We start from the raw sequence: 20,746 nt of genomic DNA, 5'->3' as shown, positions 1-20,746 counted from the left end.
TACCTAGTCATTGTCCTGTCCTCATCTGCCAGCCAGAGAGTTCTAACTCCGTGTTTCTCAGTAGGGTTCAGTGAGAAGCGTTTATACATGGACACTCGACATTTGTGCTCCATTTGTCCAAATGTCAGCAGGCACCTCGGGGCTAGTGTCTGAACTTTCAGCTCTCTGTCTGGCTGTGTGAACTCCCCCCACTCGGCGTCCCACTAAGCTCAGACTAGAATAAGCTAGTTAGTGTTTCAAGAGAACAAATGTCTGGAGATGATTGTATTAATGATTGTATAATGTTTCCCAAGGAGAGAAACATGCACCCTCATGAGACTCTAAGCAGGAAAACACCTGACCAGAAGACAAGGTTATTGTCAGATCCAGAGGAAACTCCACTTCCCCAAACTCCAAAAGGCAGTACCCAGAAATGACCATCTTGGCTCAGCTCTGCAGGATTACTGAAGGATACTGTCAGCATTCCTCGGGAACCCTTGAAAGAGTTTCTGTCCACCAGAAAGAGGTAGATATGGAACCTATCTCCCCTTCCACTGGAGGTTGCAACATCTGGCTCCCTGCTGACATACAATGATGCATACCAAAGCCCATGCTAGCCCCAGGCTCCTTTAGTCCCTAGTCACACATACTTGTTATGCATTTCAAAGCGAATGCCCAGCCTTCCTGCCCTCCTCACCTCCTCCACTGAGCTAGCTCTCAGACTATTACAGTTCATAAGCACCCTTCTTCCTCATACCTCTGTGTCCTTATACAGGGGAAAGGTTTTCCCTACCCCAAACCCAAGTGTGCTAGCCTTAGTATTTTCTCTTGCTCCTCTCGGCTATTCCTGTTTCCCTAGCCCTAGCCATGTCTGCTCTACTTTTGCTCTCTGCTCTGGACTTTTCCAGGTGCCTCTGGTTCTTCTCTCTCTCTCTCTCTCTCTCTCTCTCTCTCTCTCTCTATATATATATATATATATATATATATATATATATATATATATATATATGTATATATATATATGTATGTATAATCATGGAGTGACCATTTCAGTGGTTTCTTTATGGTGTCCTCGATTACAACTATCAATATATACAAACAAGATGGTTGACAAAGTAGTAGTGATCAAGGATAGAGACTGCAGGCGGGCCACGCGTCCCAGCTTGCTTCTCCTCAACCCTATGAGATGTTTCCTCTGTCAGTTTCCTCATCCCTAGGACAGGAATAGCCACAATTACCTTCAGAAATATGGCATCTATTGTGTATAGAATGAGCTGTATAGAAACATATGAACAGGAAGTTAGCTACATTACGAAGTAGAAAGAGGAGTGTTAGAGAGCTGAGCCCAACTGCTTCATCTTGTGAAAATCAGTGGCATCCCTGAACCCTGGAAGGGAAGTGGCCCACTCAAATGTCTCTGATTCTTGGTAAGGAGGGGTTCCCTGCCTCTCACTTCAGAGGCAGGAGCATGGTGCTGGTGGAGTTGGTCCGCTCTGCATGGCTTGTCTCTTGCCCTTTAAATTTAGCCTGCCCCATTCATGTGTAGTTTCTTTGGGCCATAAAGGAGAGCTGTAAACAGGAGTGACCTACTTCCTTTTTCTGCCAGCTACTCAGATCTTAATTTGTCCCTGCCTCCCTCCAAACACCGGGGCTAGAGACTGACCTCCTGCAGCTCCTCCTGGTGGATCTGAGGTTCCTTTAAAGCACCTCCTTGGCTCCACTGTCTCACTACTGGGGCCCATTCCCTCCTATCCCCCTCTTGTACTAAGACAGGCAGCAAGACAGGACACCATAGCTGCTCAGTTCAGGACAGGAAGTATTAGAACGGTTCAGAGGAGGGAGAAGTCTCAGCAAGGGAAGCAGGAAGCTCCTGAGGAGACAGGTTTGATCTTCCAGGACATATGTGTGAGTGTATATACATACCTGTGTGTGTGTGTGTGTGTGTGTGTGTGTGTGTGTGTGTGTACAGTCTTGTGCAGTCTTGTGGTTTAATGCAGGCATTGCAAATTATGGCTGAAGGCCTAATGCAGCTTCCTGTTTCTGTCACAGTGTGGCTGGACTGTAGAATCACCAGTGATCCGTATATCCTCTATAGCTACAGAGGTGAAGCCGAGCGCTGCCTCAGAGGCTTCTGAGTGTCAAACCTAAGATGTTTGCTGTGTGGCTCTTGGAGGAAAAGTCGACCGTGTCTTGTTTCAGTGCATTGGCTTCCCTAATGCGTGATCTAAGGAGATCCAGTTCAATGACATTGCTTTGCCAAGTACAATAGCCCAGCGTATATCGTGTCCCTCCCCTCAGTTATTTACTAGTTTCCCTTGGATAGCTAATGCTCTGAGAAGCCCTGCAGGTAAGAATCTGTTCATTCATCTAGAACTTCCCAAACCTCTTAGAGCTACAATTTAATTTCCTTTCACTACCTCTTAACTTCCCTAGAAGTGAGTGATGTTCTATGGATATTCTTGGTAAGACTGATTGTTAAGCACATCAAACAGCCCGAACTTTTGACCCATCCCAGATATCAATAAACGACAGGTCTGATCTTTCAGGACATGCATGTGAGCATGAGTGTGTATATACATGTGTGTGTGTATGTGTGTGTATGTACATGTGTATATGTGTGTATGTGTGTGTATGTGTGTGTATGTGTGTGTATATACATGTGTATATGTGTGTATGTGTATATGTGTGTGTATGTGTGTATATATGTGTGTGTATGTGTGTGTGTATGTGCATGTGTGTATGTGCATGTGTATATGTGTGTATATGTGTGTGTATATGTGTGTGTATGTGCATGTGTGTATGTGCATGTGTATATGTGTGTATATGTGTGTATATGTGTGTGTATGTGTGTGTATGTGCATGTGTATATGTGTGTGTATGTGCGTGTATATATGTGTCTGTATATGTGTGTATATATGTGTGTGTATGTGTGTATATGTGTGTGTATGTGCGTGTGTATTTGTGTGTGTATACATGTGTGTGTTTGTGTGTGTACATGTGTCTGTGTCTGTGTGTGTATGTGCGTGTGTATTTGTGTGTGTATATGTGTGTGTATGTGTGTGTATGTGTGTGTATATATGTGTGTGTGTATATATATGTGTGTATATGTGTATGTATATATGTGTGTGTATGTGTATATATATATGTGTGTATGTGTGTGTACATGTGTGTGTGCGTGTATATATGTGTGTATGTTTGTTTGTATGTATGTATGTATGTATGTATGTATGTATGTATGTATGTATTATATATCTGTCAAGAACTGCTGGTTCATGGATGGAATGGAGCTATAGTGGCTTTTCCATCTCTCTCACTGGTTCCTCAGGCAGGCTGAGATTGTGGGCAGAACATAGTCTGGAGCAATGGTTGTGGTCTGACACACTTTTGACAAGCTCTGCTTTGTTTATACCGAAGTGGTTGAAGTGGAAAGGCACTAGGCCAAGGTCATGTGTGCTTATAGTCTCTGTCTGTCTCTCTGTCTGTCTCTCTCTGTCTCTCTGTCTCTCTGTCTGTCTCTCTCTGTCCCTCTCTGTCTCTCTCTCATTTCACTAGTTTTATTGCCCGAGTGACTTCCAGCAAGTGGCTGCTTCTACTGGGCCTCAGGTTCCCTGTCGCACAGTAGCTCTCAACCACCCTAATGTTATGACCCTTTAACACAGTTCCTCATGTTGGGGCAACCCCCAACCATAAAATTATTTTTGTTGCCACTTCATAGCTCTAATTTTGCTATGGTTAAAAATCATAATGTAAATATATGATATGCAGGATGTTTGATATGTGACCCTTGGGAAAGGGTCCTTTGACCCGTCCCCTCCCCCAAAGGGGTCATGACCCACGGGTTGAGAACCACTGTTCTAGATTAAGCATATAAAGGTCTGTGTTTCCACCTGGCTAGATGCATCCAATCTGCATTTATGCATTATCTATCTATCTATCTATCTATCTATCTATCTATCTATCTATCTATCTATCTATCTATCTATGACAGGTTTCCTATCAGCCCCGAGGATGCCTCACTTGACTTTCTTGGTATAGTATCTGGGGTCATGATGAGGTGTGAATAGGTGTTTCTGAAGGACTCGGATGCCACTGACAGTTTGAGACAAGACAAGAGCCTGTCCATGTGACAGTTCTTAAATTGGTGTTGGGACCTTTCTTCCCCCATAGCTTCTATTGCTCAATGATCATACTGCCCAATACAGAGCACGTGCTGGCATGTCTGGCAAAGAAAATCCCAAATGTGATTGCTGAAAAGATGGTGGGGTTAACAGTGGGTAAAGGTTCCCCAATAACAGATGTGGTTGTAAGACAGAATCCACATAAAATTCCTCTCGTTTGTCCTTCTGTCTTTCCCAAACTGTCCCCAGCCTGTCCACAACCTTTGATACCAACCATTCATAAACAGTGGAACAAGAGGAGATTGATAATGAAAAGTACCCCCTTCTTCCATTATTTAGGGAAATCCCAGAAAATCTCGACATGGGCAGAAGACCCACAGCATAATGAGGGCACAGTCAAATACAGAGATATGATACAAAGAGTGGATGCTTGTTCCTCCCGTCTCCCGCGGAAACCACCCTCCGACACAATCGTCTAGTGAATCCCCCCAAAAAACGAATGAAGGCCCTTGGGTGTTTAGACCTCCTGCCAGGAGGATCTTCAGTGTCCACCAAATCCATGCCATCCCTAGCCAAACAGCTATGGAGTTTAATTTGCTGAAGTCCCACTAGAGATGTAGTGAAATAGATGAAGTATAATTACAGTCCTTAAGGAGCTATGGCTGTGCTTGCTTGGGCGAGCCTGGTATAGGAGAATGCTGTTAACGTGAGCAGCAGGCTTAGTATTAACGGGTAGAGAGAAGGAAGGGTGCCCGGAGGCAGCAGTGACAGCGCCACTTTGGAGAATGCCTGGTTGTCTGAGACCCACGCTGGTAGCCTCCCATGTCTCCAGGTGGAGATTGAACTCAGTTAGCTTCATGTAGGTGGAGGAAAACAAGAAGGGGATGAAGAAGCCATGGAGCTATCCGGGCTTGGTCCTCCCTCCATGGTGACCGAGCTCTTTACCTTCCCATCCTCAGAGTCCTGGGTCCTTCTCCAGGACGGTCAGGCTGGCTTGGGTAGGAAGGTCACTCTGCTGCAAGTTCTTACCCTCACCAGGGAGCTTATCCGGTAGGAAATGTGTCATCTGAATTAGCGTGATCCTTGGCACCCTTTCTGTCTTCTGAGCTGCATAGAGACACATAGAAGGCTATGAGTATTCTGGGGTGGACATACTGACTTGCCTTCCTGAGACCTGGAAGCCAATTTTTGAGAATTTCCCAAGTCTAGTAGTGGGCTGGAGAGATGGCTCAATGGTTAAGAGCACTGACTGCTCTTCCAGAGGTCTGAGTTCATATCCCAGCAACCACATAGTGGCTCACAACCATCTCTAATGAGACCTGATGCCCTCTTCTGGTGTGTCTGAAGACAGCTACAACATACTTATATACAATAAATGAATAAATCTTTTTTTTAAAAAAGTCTAGTAGCCAAGCCCTTAGAACAATAATGATTGGTCCAGACTATTTGACCCCTGGCCCTGAGAACCCCACTCTCTCCTCCTGGCTCCCAGAAATCCTCAATCTCTTTTCATTCAGTCTCTTTCCACCATGGAGCGTTCATATCAAGAGTCTGCATCCCTGGGTCGTTACTGAGAGAACAGTGCAGGCCGAACAGAAGGATGCAGATGCAGCCCTTGGCCCCAGGGCTCTGTGTGCTCTCCTGGGCTCTGCTGCCAGGGTTGTCAGTGTGGCTCCGTACATATGGTTAATAATTCCTGTCGTCCTCCAAAGATCTCCTGAAACCAAGGACTGCCACTGAGGCAGAAGTGTGAAAGCCACAACCAAGAGTAGTTAGATGGTTCAGAGTAGATTTCACCTTCTCAACATCCAAAAGTGTGGTCACATGATCTAACCTGACCCACTTGATCTAACCTGACCCAGCCTGAGGCTATAAGGGCTCAACTCACAGGTCCTCTCTCCCCCGAGTCTCCTTTTCAGTAGGACCAGAGCAGCAATTAGAAGCAGGGCCAGCACAATGGAGACTGGAGTCAGGATCCGAGAGTCGCTTTCTCTTTCTGTAAAAGTACTATGGAGAAGAAAGAGAAGAGCACAGGGCCACAGAGATCAGAACTAGACGGAGTGTTAAGACTGATAGCTCACTTCCCTCATTGTTTCACGGGTGGACAAGCCGAGTTCCAGGCGGACTGGCCACCCTTGTCCCTGTAACTGGCTCCCAGAGGAACTGCTCTCTTCAGCTCCTAAACCCTAGTCCTTTGCTTCGCTTCACCCCCCCACCCCCCGTGCATGGCTCGCAATATGCTGTACTGAGAGAGAGGTTGACCAAGAGACAGGACGTTGGCCCAGGCAATTGGCTTTGTCACATCTTTTCCTTGGGCCTTCAGCAAAGTCCCAAGGGTCCCAGCCTAAGAGTTGCTTAATTGTATCATTTAGATTTTTGCTAACCACTGGGAAGCGTTCAGATACCATTATCACTGCATGGGCTCTGGGCCATGAAGGAAGGTAGCTGATGCGTATGTGCTCCATCCACCGTTTACGGGTTGGTAAGACACAAAGGGAGAGAGGTCAGCAGAAGGAAGAGCTGGCCAGGAAACAGGGCAGGTCGGGGTCCCCAAGTCAGGAGAAAGATGCAAGGCCTACCTCTTCATGGATGACCCTTTGCCTGAAACCCACATAGGGCCTGCTGCTGAGAGCTGGCTTGGTGTCAAGGGGCTGCTTTCTTCAGTAGTGTTTCCTAGGCTCCCATCAGTTCTTCCTTCCCCAGGCGCCGCTTCCATACATGTAGCATTCAAGGTCTGTGCACTTGGAGCTGGCGATGACCCCTCCGGGGAGTACAGCATTTGTTGCTTAGAAACCTTCGTTTCATCTTGGAGAGTTTCCCAGGTCCCATGCTCTGAGATCAGGACCGACGGCCTCGTGGTTCCTGTGGTCTTCCTGGGTGCATTTGGAGACGTGCTGACATTTGTTTCCTCTCGAGGCCCATCAGTCTCTGGGGTTGTGCCTTGCTTCCTACCCTCACTCGTGGTAGCACCGGTTGTTACTGAGTTCCTGGTGCTCCACACCCAAACACCCTGTGTTGTACTGAACAGGCTCCCTGATTTTGGAGCTGGACCCTCTGGTGTGGAGACCGCCACCTTGACAGAACCCTCCTCTCTGCTGCTTGTCCTTGGAACCATTGTTCTGGCTGTTGTTAAGGTTTGTCTTCCGTTGGCGGAAGATGTAGTTTTGCTTGTATCTGGGGTTGGAGCTGATCTGTCCCATTCTGAACCTCGGCCTTCTAGGACCTGGGTGACTCCTGAGGTCCATCTGTTAGCTGCTGAGGATGCTGTCCCAGGAGATGCTGTGATGGGCTCACTAGAAGCTGGAGCTGCTGCATAGGTTGTGTTGGAAGGGCCTGCGTGGGCGCACACAGAGAAAGGCCAAGATTGAAGGTTATCTGGGTTACCGACTGGATTCAGCAAAGGGTATTTGGCCAAAGGGTGTGGTAATTAGGACGCACCACACTAAGATTCAGTCTTCTACCAAAATGTCAGCTAAATCTCAACCTGCTTTTATTCTTTTGCAAATACTCACATCTTTTTTAAAATTTCTACTTTCTTCCCTCAGGCCTGTATTTTCCTATTCAGCTCCCCATTCATCTACTCTGCAGGGTATCATTCAGCAAAGGGGTAAGGAAGCCTCCGATTGCATCAGACAATGCTTAGACTGTAGCATTCAAAGGGGTTTGTACGCTCACCGGGAAGATGGATTCTGACTAGGTATTCTGTAGAGCAGCCTTTATGGGACACACCCTGCCCTTACACCTCCACCCATGAGTCTGGACCCAACATCTAAGAGGAGAGCCTTGGACTGGTCAGATGTCTGCAGAGGGTCTCAGCAAGGGGCTACTATAGAAAAGTCTAGCCTCAGACCTTCTGCTCTCCTGTGTGGCGCTCGGCAGTGCTATGTCTTGTCTGCATGACTGAACATCAAGTTGTCTGGAACCAGAGAAATATTGTCTAGGTCATGGAATTTTTGGAACTCAGCTCAAACTTTCATTCTGCAACATTCATGGTAGAAAGAACCGGGCATGAGACCCTGTGTGTATTCTGTTGGGTGCTTTTCCCTGCTAACTGCCTTCCTGAAGATGACTTCTATCTAAACCAGAAGTTTTCCTCCCGGAGCCTTTCTCTCATACCCCCTTTATTGCCAAAGGCTTAAAGCTTTCTTGGGCTTCCGAACCTTCTTTTGTATTGACTGTTTTTTTTGTTGTTGTTGTTGTTTTTTTTTTTTTTTGAACATCGGTTTTACAAAAATTGGCCCTTTAGTCATCCATCAACTCATACCTGCAGACACAGTCAGATTCACGCTGAAGAACAGCATGTCGTTTCGGTCTCCAATGCCACAGCGGTAAAGTCCCGTGTCACCCAGGGACAGCTGGAGCAGCCTCACCATGAACAAACCACTCTGTGGAACGTCGGTGAGAGCCACACGCCCACGGTAGTCGTGGTGAGTGTATTGGTTGGTGGACACGACGGTGTAGCAGATCCACAATGGAGGCCCCAGGCGGCACCAGTATTTTCTTTGATGCCTGTTGACTGAGGTGGGGGCATAATGGCAACGGATGGTGACAGTTCCCCCAGTCTCCCCAGACACCAGCTTGGGGCCTCTCAATGCGTTTGCACCTGCAGGCAGAGAAAATTGTCAAAGGAAAGGGAGCAGAGAGTGCAGTCACTCTGAGAGAGTTAGGTTACCAATTCTGCTTGTCAGAAAATGCCACTGTGAAGGGGGCCTGTAGAACTAAAGAGGGAAGCAGTAAGGAAGTAGGCCTTGCCCAGAGGTATGGACAGGAGCTGAATTTAAGGTCTCAATACAGACTTTTATCCAGTATTTAGCTAACACGTATATGTTAGGTGTTCCCATGCAAGTCTGTCTAGACCGAATTCATTTCCCTAAGTTCTACCTATATGCTTGTAGGAAGGAGGAGGCCACTCCAGACTGATGGCATTGGTCTTTGTGGCATGTAAAAGAAAAGTGCTACTTGGTGTGCACATATCCGTGTGCTTCCCTCCACTTGGTTGGTGCATTTTCCAGACCAATGGCTGACATTTCCCCAGGCTAGCCACTTCTCTATAGCCCAGAACACTGAGAATGCATGAACACAGTTGGCACGCGAGCACAGGAGAGAAGTATGGTGACTATACCTGCTTTGGCAATGTTTAGCTGAACCAGAGTACATATGACCCAGCATGAGGAAGACATTAATTTGATAAGGTGTAAGTGGAAACAGAGTTTATTATTTCACTGACGTTTCCCACTATCTCTGTGGACCTCTGTGCTCTTTAATGAGACACCAGGCATAATCCTGTGTATAGTAGATTTCATTGTCTTTCTTGGCACACGGAATGTAGTCTAGTCTAGCCTAGCATTATACTTTCATCCCGATGTGATAACAGACTGAAACTTGTGTCTCATCTAGCTGTAGGCTTTTTCTTTGTTCCTGCTAGCCTTGGAGACTGTCATTGAGGAGATGTACAGGTTGGGTCTCTCGATTTGTTTTCTTCTGTGGCTCAGAGCTGCGACTTGGGGATCTTCCAGGTCTCGCTTGGAGAAGGGGATGGTGGTGCATGAGACAGTGTTCCTGTATATGGCTAATGTCCAAAGTAGCTCTGTCTGTCGGTCTGTCAGTCTGTCTGTCTATCTATCTATCTATCTATCTATCTATCTATCTATCTACCTATCTATTCATCTGTCCATCCATCCATCCATCCATCCATCCATCCATCCATCCATCCATCCATCCATCCGACTATCTTTTAGTAGCTTCTGGCTGTACTTCCCTCCTGTGAGAATGGCTTCTCATTTTGATGGCCTTTTATGGCCAGCAATGATAACCTTCTGGCTTTTTGCACTTCTTTTTTTTTTTGGCCACAGTCCCCTGTGGATGTCTCTTGGTGAGGGCCCCAAATTAGGTCCAAGGCACGCTTTGTCCTGTCAGAAGAAACCTGGCCTATATGAAAATTCATTTGGTTATTCTCTAGACGTGCCTTCCCTCACATGACTCAGAGTGAAAGTGGCCTATTCTTTTCTTTTCTTTTTTTTTTCCGGAGCTGGGGACCAAACCCAGGGACTTGCACTTGCTAGGCAAGCGCCCTGCCACTGAGCTAAATCCCCAACCCCATCAAAAGTGGCCTGTTCTTTCAAGCATTTCTTACACCGAGCTCTTCAGTCTTCTAGGGTTCTTTGCCCTCCCTTAGGAGGTCAGGATGGCTGCCTGTTTGGCTATTGCGGAAACTGACTTCCTTATTTCTTCCCACACACAAAGGCCACTGAACATTTGAGTTCGGGATGTGAGTAGCTGGTAGTCTGTTACACATCTTAAGTTCTTCTGAACCCAGGAAAGCTCTGATCGGTATCCCCTTACCAGGAACAGTTAAAGAACTTGTGACTCTTTGTATAAATTATTCTGTTTCAAAATGGGGTTCAGTATGACAATACATGCCACGAACTCATCAAGAGGCTGAGGCGGGAAAAGTTTCGAGTTTAATGCCAGCCTAAGGTACTAGTGAGTCCTGCCCCCAGCTCACAGGGATGCAAGCAAACGTGTCTGGGAATTAGCACCTGGTTTAAACGAGCTACCTGGGGAGAGGCAGCGGAAACCACTGAAGAACTGATTCCCTCAGGTCTGCTTGACCCTGCAGCAACAGCTGAATGGACAGGGGAATTGGATGTTTAACTGTCAGTGACCCTTAGGCCAAAAAAGTTACCCAAGGTTCTTATGAACCACAAAGTAACAACTTACAACCTCTCCTCCCCAACACCGTGGCACGCAGGCTGGGGGCTCCCTTTCCCCTTCTTCCCGCAGCATGGAGACAGAGAGAACGCCAAAGAAGGGACTCAGACCTCCGTAAAGCTTTGTCAGAACTTCACTCGACCCAGACAGCACAGCCCCAAGTCTCTTCTACAGGTCTGAACTGAAGTCGCATCAGCTCAGCTCCCTACATGAAACATCCTGGAGCAGGGGAGGGGCGGGGCGGCGTGAATTCAGAATGCATCCCGACAAATAATAAATACCAAATCGACATTTTAAAATTTGATGTACTTTTATCCTTTCTTGTCTGTTACTGCTAATTTGGAAATCATTTTAAACTTGGGAGGGGAGAGACATCCTCTTGAAGAATGGAATGAGGAACTGTGAGAGGGTGGCCCAGGAAGGGGCCACAACTGGATTGTAAAAATAAAATAAAAATAAAATATGAATCCTGGAATGAATCTCATAAGAGCACAAAGGTAAATTGTACTAAGGAATTCAATACAAGACACAGAAGAGAATTCTATAAAGAAATAGAAACCCAGAGGAAAAACCAAACTGAAATACTGGAAATGAACGACACAGTAGGGATTGGGAGCTCATACTGTCCTCATCCTCATCAATAGAATGGTCAGACTGTCTGAGCTAGAAGACAAGATGGAAACATTGGCACACTCCAACAAGGAAGAGATTGCTGGTGCGTGGCTATGCGGGGTACTGTAAAGTCATTTGGAACATCACGAAAGATCAATTTAAGAATCACCGGCATAGAAGGAGGAAAAGGAGGAGGAGTAAGAGGAGGAGGAGAAGAGGAAGAATTTTTAATTTTCAGCAAAATCAAAGCAGAAATTTATGAATAATTAGGGAGATGCCAATCCAGATACCGGAGACATTTAGAATACCACATAGAAGAGACCAGAAAGGAACTAACTCCCCTTGTCATATTATAATTAATCTATTAAAATATACAGAACAAAGAAAATGCATTGAAAATGCCTGAGAGGCATCCAGTTGCGTATAAAGGTAGGCCCATAAATAACTGAATTCTTCATAGGAACTTTAAAAACCAGGAAAGTTTGTATGTGTCAAATCTTACAAGGTTATTACTTATTAGCTGTGATACCCAACAGTTATTGGTCATTGAAGCAAAAAGAAAAACTTTCCACAATAAAAATATGCTGACTACTAATTCAGCTTAAGAGAAGATAACTTGAAGAAATTCCTCAGATTGAAGAGAAAGCCAACTGAGGCCACAGGAAAGAATAATAAAATAGTTAATCAAAAGAGGAATAAGAAAACACTAAACAACAAATTCAACGAACGTTGACAGGAAGTAGTGCACAGCTCTCAATTTCCCATAAAAGACGGATTGGTACTACCTGAGGATAGTAAGACCATGGGAAAAAATTGTTCCAAGCAAATATGTCCTGGAAACAAGCAAGTGTTGTTTTTCTAATTCATCAAGAGAGAGACAGAAGGCCATTTCATGATGATTGGGGGAGCAGTTCTCGAGAGGATATTCCAGTTCTGAACACACATGCCACACAGGTGTACCCAGTTTCATAAAGCAAACGTGACACATGTAAAGGCATAGATTAACGCTAACGTAAGAGTGGGTAACATCATACTCCCACTCAGTAGATGGCCATCCCAACAGAAAACAGACAAACAAAAAGAAACACAGAGGAACATCTGAGTAAGAAGATGACATCATAGGTGAGACGGGTCGGTGGATCTGGGAAATCTCTATAGAATAATCATCCAAACATAGCAGAATGCACATTCTTCTCAGCAGCCCAACAGGTCACATGTTAGGGCACAAAGCAAATCTTAACAATATAGGAAAATGGAAATAATTCCTTGTATTCTGCATGAACTCCTGGGACCTAAGGTCTAATTACAGGAGAGTTGCAACCATAAATGTTTTGGTTGTATCAATACCAATAAAGGCTTAATTAAACAACATGCCACAAACCACATGATAAAGGTTACTGGTATTGCAGTTTATCATTAACAGGCAAGAATAGCAATCATAATTGAAATTATTAAATTGTGTATACCCTAGATTCTAAGAATTCTTGTGTCCTGGAGTAGACACATTTGAAAGGGTCGCTGTATCACCATTAGTCAGGGGGATGCAGATGTCTGGCTTTCTGATTGAGAATCTTTGACTGACTCTTGCCGTACACACACTTTTTTTTATTACTTCTGAAATTAAGGACCAATACCTCAAGTATTCATGTGGTGAGTTACTAACTGTATCTCTTGGCTTCCATAATGATTAAAGGATTTAAATTATATACTAGTCAAATATAACCATTAAAGAATGGGCTGGCATTAAGATTACCTCACCTGGGGACCCTGTTGCTAAGCCTCTGCTTCTTGTTAGATGGAGGGGGGCAGGGTCACTCATCATCATTGTCCAACCATAGTGCAGCTATGACTTCCACTGGGGACTGGGGTTGGGGTGGGAGTGAGGCCTGCAGTTGGGGCAGGCGTTGCACTGGGATAGGACTCATGACAAAGGAGATCTGTGGCCAGACAGAGGGAGAAGAGGGGCTGTACCTGAAAGGGAGTTTTTCCAGCAGCAAAGGGTCGTGGCAACTGTGTGTGCTTCCACGGAGTAGAGATGGGCCCTGAACTGTTGAGAGCCAGACTGCAGCCATCTGGAATGGGGCCTCCTGTGTGGAGGGGTCATGGATGAACCTGGGTGAAGAGAGAAGCCCAGCTATCAGGTGCCACCAAACGCCTACAAATCCATTCTTAGGAAAAGAGTGTGAAGTCAGCTCTAATCCCTGTCCCAACACCCCATCCAGTAAGAGAGCAGTCCTCACAGGGCTCCTACTGACTCTGAATCTGCTGGGTATAAAGTGGCAGAATGGCAGGGTGGGGCAGGAGGTGGGAGAGACGAAGACTACACATCTTAACATTCACAGAGTTTGTGGACGTGCGTGCAGGGACACAGGGACAGGTCTCTGAGTGAGGATTAAAGTACTGACTGACCTTGGAACGATTAAGTTTAGAATACTCAGAAAGGCAAAGCTGTCTGTTTACTGCATGTGAACAGAGAGGTCCTGGGCCTTCCTGAGGAGCAGTAAGATTAGAGCTCTCCATCACACATCGCACAGCAGTGACTGCCGTGGCACTCTGACTGTCGATGAGCTAGACATGATGAATCCATTTTAAGTAGTATCACAGTACTTTCACTCCTTAACAAATTCAATAACAATTTGTAGAACAACTCCCTGGACTAGAGTCTAACTGACAGACACTCCACACACACTATAATCTTCAAGGCCTCCCCATTACCACCAGAATAAAATTTAGGCATCTCTGCATGGGGAAAGGATCGTTTACCCTCTTGTCTGGTCTATACCTGGCCTGCCTCAGCACAGCAGGCTGCAAGGACTGTCAGGACTGGATTCTAGCCATAATGCAGTTGTCCTCAACTCCTGGCACATACTAAGCCCTTCATAAATACGCATTAAATAAGTGACCAGTTATATTTTTAATCATATAATTCCTTTGCATACTGACTTCTTTATGTGTAGGATACGGTCTCCACTTTTATGTTGTTAGTGCTGGGCCGGGCACTTAAATGTTTGTGAAAGGAGTGGACCCGAAGCCTGTAACATTTGTGTTTGGGATACCTTGGAACCTTGTAACATATTGTAAACAGTTAAATTTCAGTCATCCCCTTAAATGGAAGAGAGCAGGGGTGGAGGTGGAGGCCTAGGTGGGGTGTGTGTTGGGCAGGGGTCTGGGGTGGGGGAACAATGACTATTCTAGATATCATTGCGCTAGGCATATGAAGTCTCTCCTCAGCTCTCAAGGCCTTTATTTCCCGAGCCCAGATCCACAGCGCAGTGGTGTCAGATCTGCCCCGTTGGTTCTGTCAGGGCTTCAGTAGTCTCGGAAGCTGTTGTGGACTCACCATGGAGCAGGCAGAGTATGAGAAGAAGTATTTTCCACTTTGTTCTCAGGCTAGTGACCTGCAACCAAAGACAAGAGGCCAGAGGGAGCCTTGTGAGAAGCTAGAGTGGCAGGGAGCCCAGGGCTGGGCGCTCTGGCTGTGCGATTTCAGTTTGCTCCAGCAGCTGGGTAGCCCTATGTGAAAGGCAGGGCCGGAGAACTGTCTGTCTTGGCAAGTGAGGCGCTGCCCAGGAGCTGCCAGGAAGATTGCGCTTCCCTTATTCATGAGATTTCTGTGTTCAAAAGAGACAAATCCCTCTGTGAGATTCTAGCCCCAGTGCCCACTCCCCAGGGGAGCTCTAAACTGGTGGGAGGTGAAAACCCGGAAAGCAAAGTTTGAACTGTGGTGGAAGGGGCGGTCTCAGGATCGCTCCTTCTCTGTGGAAATACAGCAGTTTTCAGTAACAGACAGACAGTGGTGGGGGTACAGCTTTCCTGAGATGCAGGATATCACCCCTCTCCCTCTTATCCTTCCCTCCTTGCAGAGGGAAGCTCTGTCAGGGGCAGACTTTTGTTTACTGTCCATGTGCAGCTGAGTTAAAACTAAACCGTCACCCCGTTGATTGTTCTCCTTCTCCGCCATCTTCTCTAGAAAGCCCTCTAGGACATTCCCCAGCTCCATTCGACCCTCTGTTCTGCATTCTCCCACTGGCCTTTGGAGCTCACTGAGAGCATAGCCCTGTGTCACATCCTTCTATGCTTGTGCTCTAAAACCCGATCCAAAACAGAGGGCAGCTACTGGGAACAGTGCTCTGTCAAGGGAACCCCAAAGGGCTCGCTTCTCAGTGATTAAAAAGATTGCGATTGTACCATATATGTATCTTCTGTGTTCTCTGAGGATTTTCATGGGTGTTTAGCTGAAGTTCTCTGGACCTACAGGTCTATTGTTTTTTTTTTTTTTTTTAACATGAGTGCGTGCTTTACCAGCCTTAAGAATGACCAGTTCTCTGACTTTAAGTGTCACTTTGGCACATGGGCGAGGAAACGTCTTCACTCCCAACTATACTGTAGAAAGCCACTGACCAATAGTGCAAGATCCAATCAAAGGAGAGAAGGGGACAGGAGAGAGCAAAAAGGAGAAAGGCAAGAGTTCAAGGAAAGTAAGAGATAAAAGAAAAAGGGAAGAGAGAGGAGAAAAGGAAAAATCTCTGGGCTAGGCTCCTAGCCACTTGTCACCTGGCATGGCTCTGCTCAGCCATGTCTGCTAGAGCCTTTGGCTGCCCTACTGTCTAGGAGCCAAGACAAACTGTGACTTAATTTGACAAGACCCAGGTTTCTAATATCTTCTAGCTCTCCCCACCACCACAATTTGCCTTGTCCCCTCCCTTGGGGACTGTTAACGGCAATCCCTGCCCTTCCCTACCTTACCTGGTTCTCTCCAGGCTCTCCCAGGGTGTGGCTGCACCTAGTCCCCAGTTTGATTAATAGTCACCAAGTCCAGGTCCCCTGCATGGCTGGCATTCTGACACCCCACTACTGTTTCCAAAGTGCCAAGTCCTAACACAGCTCACATTAAGGGACACCATCACTAAGTCACTCAGTATTTTCTGAAGCCCAGTGGTGCTCTAGGAGTAAGGCTGTTTCCGTGGGGCAATGAAGAAACACAGTGCGTGTGAAAATAAAATGTCTCTAGCTACTTAACAGTTTTGGTTTATCTAGCTACTTGGTTTGGGGCTGGAAGGATATCATTCAAAAGAATGTCTCTAGTCACCCTTCCTGCCAATGACCTTCTGGGATCTTCTGCAGGAGTCTGGGAGTCCCAGATCTTTGGGACACCACATTTAGAGTTTAGCAGCTTGTGTCCCCTCCGAGTCCTGCTGGGAAGCACAGCCACCTCATTTTTCATCACAGGCTGGTGTGTGGCTTCCCTACCCACCTTTGGCACCTCTAAAACTTTTCTTCTACCTCCATCCCTATTCCTGGGATGGTCTGGCATGTGCAGAGGGAAGAGCACAGCATCACTTGGTGTTACTGGAGGCTACTAGCTTGACCCTGATGCTTATTTCCCTCTACTTCAAAATAAGAGCTTCTCCCGAGTGGCTATGCACTCTGCATCTAATGTATGCTGGCTCTGCCTTACCCAGTCTGTCTTCAGACCCAGAATACTTTGCTGCAGTGAAGAAGAGAGTACAGAAAAAAAATACTGGGGCTTGAACTCCCGAGTCTTCTCTGGCCTTTGGCAGGGGCTTACCTGCCCAGAGGAGACCCCCTAGAACACAAGTTACTTTTGCTCCTGCAACCTACTACCCACGTTTAGAGCAAGACCCAGACCTCTGGGAGAAAGCCACGTTACCTTTTGTTCTCTGGGCTTAGCCGGGGCATCTTGGTCCATGATGGTCCTGAGCAAGATCAACTTGGATTTTTTTTTCCAAAGAGGTGTTGGTGTTTGGGAGTCTTCCAGTGGCTTTCTCTCAATCTGGAGTCTGAGAAGGCAGGGTGAGGAGTTGAAGGCTGTGGGAACTAGAGCTGAAAGACTGCGGCTGAAAGGGAAGCCGTGCTACTCACCTTTCTGACAGTTATATCAGGGTCCCTTTACTGATGAAAGTCAGTTCTGGTCTCTTGCCCTCACTGTCACTTGTTTCTTTGGAACACTTTCCAAGGCTGGTGGCAATAGCTTCAGGGAAGCACATTGTTCTCCCACCTTCTCTCCTCTTATACCCATGCAAGGACCCACACATTTAGGGTGCCCCGTCTTCGCAGGTTTTTTTAAGAGCCTCCAAAACCAGTGATGTAACCACCTGAGCAGGAGAGAAGGGGATTTCAGGATTCAGGAGAGGAAATTCCCCTAAGGCTGGCCATCAGTGGCTGCCCCACAGCTGACCTGAACACTTCGGCTTCTGAGGAAAAGGCGTTTGAGTGGTTTGCTTCAGTTACTTTAGTTTAAATTCATGATCTGGTGTTTACCAATTGTGTCCAGCACAAAGAACAATAGAACTAATGAACAAGGCAGTCTTCACAGAAGGAGACATGGACAAATGTGGCTGAAACAGATGGTTCACTTAAAGAATCACAGCAGTATTTCCCCTGGGAAACTCTTCTTTGCAAAAGATACAATGTTCTCACAACTCCTGGCCTTAACCTGACACAACCTAAACTCTCAAACAAAGGGGCTCAAAAGAGGAAGGGTGCTTGCTATAAGCTATGGTTGGTTAAGGACCATTTCCAGGACCCCTCAGAGATAATAATACCTTTGGGCCAAATCAAAAGGTTCTTCTTCCTTAGAATGAATTCATTTGGTGCTTTGTTACACAACACCACGGGCAGTTGAAGATACTATCCGGTGCTTTTCCAGATATGAAGACATTGAAGTCTAAGTGGAATTCTTAGAGTGCGGAAACCCACCACCTCCAAGTTCTCCAATGATCTTGATATGGCTTCTGTCCTTACTTACTTTCAGACACTTTGCAGTGAATCACAACAAAGCTGATTTATTCTCTAAAACACCCATGTCTGTGTGCGTGTGCATGTGTGCGCACTGACTGGTGACTGTAACAGTCATGTCTACTGCTCTTGGCCAGCATAGGTGCCCACTTGGTTCCCGTTCCTGGGCACCTGATCTTCGTGGGTAGGCAATAACCTCTTGCACACATTAGAATCCACCTGCCACACGGGAGGCATCCTCTTAGAAGTGGATCCCTGCGTAGTGTGCAGTACGAGGACCTGCACATGGCTGTACCCTCAGAGGCTCATCCCCGGAATGAATAATCCTTATGCAGGTGGTAGAGGGCCTGGCTTCCCCATCTCTTCTCCTTAGGAAGCATCACACTGTGTTGGATCACATAGACCTTGAAGCCAACCTTCAACGTTTTGTTTAGTTTTGTTGTTTATTTTGGTGGGAAAGTAATATGTCTGATCATTTGTTCTCTTTAAACTATATTTTTCTAATATGTTAATCAAGAAATATCAGCACTTGCCTCATAACGGTATCTTGTAGCATGAATGCAAAAAGGTTCAATAAATTCCCAGGAAACGTTAACCACTGGTCATGTCATTCGTTTAGTTTATAGCAAGAGGAAGCAGGTGTCCTATACTAACCAGATGCTGAAAATCCCTTGCAAGATTTCATCTGTTCATAAATCTCCCATTGGCTTCCTTCCTTCTCTCCCTTCCTCTCCTTCCCCTCTCAATTTGGTATTTGAAAGACTAAAGTTAAAGTAGTTTAAAAATGTCATTATGTTAAACTTATATTTTAAAGTCAACATCTCACTTTCATTTTATAAATGGTGCGTATTAGAGTGCGTACAGAATTTAATCCACTTTGCAACAGTCAGAAGACTTCAAGGCTACTAAAGACATAAATAGTATCATTACACTGGGCTACTTTTCAAAGCACAGACTGGGAGCCAAGACATTCTGGCTCTGAAATTTTATGGAAGAGAGAACTTTGTACTGACTCCTATTCGGATAAGGGTGTATCTGAACTTCCTTGCCCAGAACAAAGTCTGCAGCGGCCCATTCACATTGGCTTCTACCAATTGCGACCCCCTGAGTTCAGAATGAAGTGAAACAGTCTAGTGAACATAGATTAGTCCCTTTCTACCTGTTCCTCCGCCCCCGAGCTCCCAGTCCCAGCAAAGAGCTGTATTTGGTGACCATTTTCACAAAACTAAGAATCAGCCAACAGAGAAGCTCAGCTCTGAAGCGACCGTGGAGCAGTGGAATGAATGGTGGAGCTTTGGGCTGCTTGCCTGGAGCTCTTCTCTTCCCTGCATTACTGCAGTTTCTACCCCTTATATTGGGTGCTTTGAAGCCCTTTCCCCTGTCCTTTGTCCTGTGCTGGAAAGATACACTTTCCCATCTTGTCAGCATATCAAGCGCTGGCAAACCAACCCCATTACTCCAAGTCCTGATCACCTACTGAGAAACAAGAGAAGCTGAACTCTGAACCTTGTCATCACTCCAAATAACAACAGAGAAGAAGGCTGTTCAGGTAACTCAAGTGCTCGTTTTATAATGTCATTTGGCAAATTTTTACAATTACAACCATCATTTAGCTGATAGTCGAGATTGTGATCCTACAATGTTCAACCTTAAAATCTGATGGCATTCAAAAGGCCGTTAGGAGAACGCTGGGATACTCTGACTTCCTGCACAGTCTGCCCACAGAGGTGGGTCAAAGGATGTCGGGATGACCTTTCAGGAGTGTGTGCAAGCTACCTGGTGTGTCCTTCAATTGGTGACCAGAATGTTTGGTGTGGGTCACCATAACAGTCCACAACTCTTACCACCTTTCCAGATGGACTTGGACCTGGGAAGTGAGAGGGATGTTCATACTGGGTGGGATCCTTCGGTTAAAATCATAGATCTTACCCTGTGATAGTGCAGCATCCTCCCTTTCACAATGGAAGGGGCTCTAAATATTTGATTTGCTACTAAAGAAGTTGATGGCTTTGTGGAGAAATGTGGAGTTATACTGGCTATTTGATTTGATGTTGCTGGCAGACGTTTGATAGCAAAGTAAAAACCACAGGACTGGGCTTACAACTAAGTGTTCACTCGGTTGCCTAATATGCATGAGGACCTTGGGTCCGTTCTCAGTACCCACAAACACACAGTCAGACAACAGCAACAAAAGAGTAGCTAACTCAAGTTGAGTGCTGTGCTGTTTGCTAGGCCCATGCACAGACACCACCAGAGGGTGCTGCCCCCTCTGCCAGTGCCAAGTCGCTAACGTCTTAAGATGGCTGACAGTGCCTAGGCAAGTCATGTGTCCACTCAGGGGTTCCGCGTGTCTTTCTCTGTAGGTTCTTTGTTGTGGGCGTTGTCCTACACATTCAGCCCACTCCCTCTACACGCACATACCTCTACCCCGTCCGTCTTCCATTCTTTTTCCATGTAAACTTTCGTACATGTATTAATATGAAGCAGTAGCCAGAGGAGGACTTCAGGTCCCCTGGAATCGGAGTTACAGTTGTGAGCCACCTGGTGGAGGAGCCCGGAACTGAAGT

At 46.1% G+C, this 20,746-nt stretch overlaps 1 protein-coding gene across 1 annotated transcript; it reads right to left on the bottom strand.

Moving 5' to 3' along the window:
- Positions 1-3,497: 3,497 nt before the first annotated feature.
- Fcamr (Fc alpha and mu receptor) lies at positions 3,498-17,505 on the bottom strand. The gene is made up of 7 exons (XM_063272678.1): positions 17,092-17,505; positions 14,761-14,818; positions 13,392-13,532; positions 8,362-8,700; positions 6,677-7,430; positions 5,986-6,104; positions 3,498-5,204 (listed from the first exon to the last, which is right to left on the bottom strand). Exons 1-7 carry the CDS (start codon positions 17,128-17,130, stop codon positions 5,053-5,055), a joined length of 1,602 nt encoding a protein of 533 aa, XP_063128748.1. The 5' UTR covers positions 17,131-17,505; the 3' UTR covers positions 3,498-5,052.
- Between the last annotated feature and the right edge of the window lie 3,241 nt (positions 17,506-20,746).

Source organism: Rattus norvegicus, chromosome 13 (genome assembly GCF_036323735.1).
Source record: "Rattus norvegicus strain BN/NHsdMcwi chromosome 13, GRCr8, whole genome shotgun sequence".
In the NCBI taxonomy this organism is placed as follows: Eukaryota; Metazoa; Chordata; class Mammalia; order Rodentia; family Muridae; genus Rattus; species Rattus norvegicus.
This window is presented reverse-complemented; position numbering and strand designations above follow the sequence as displayed.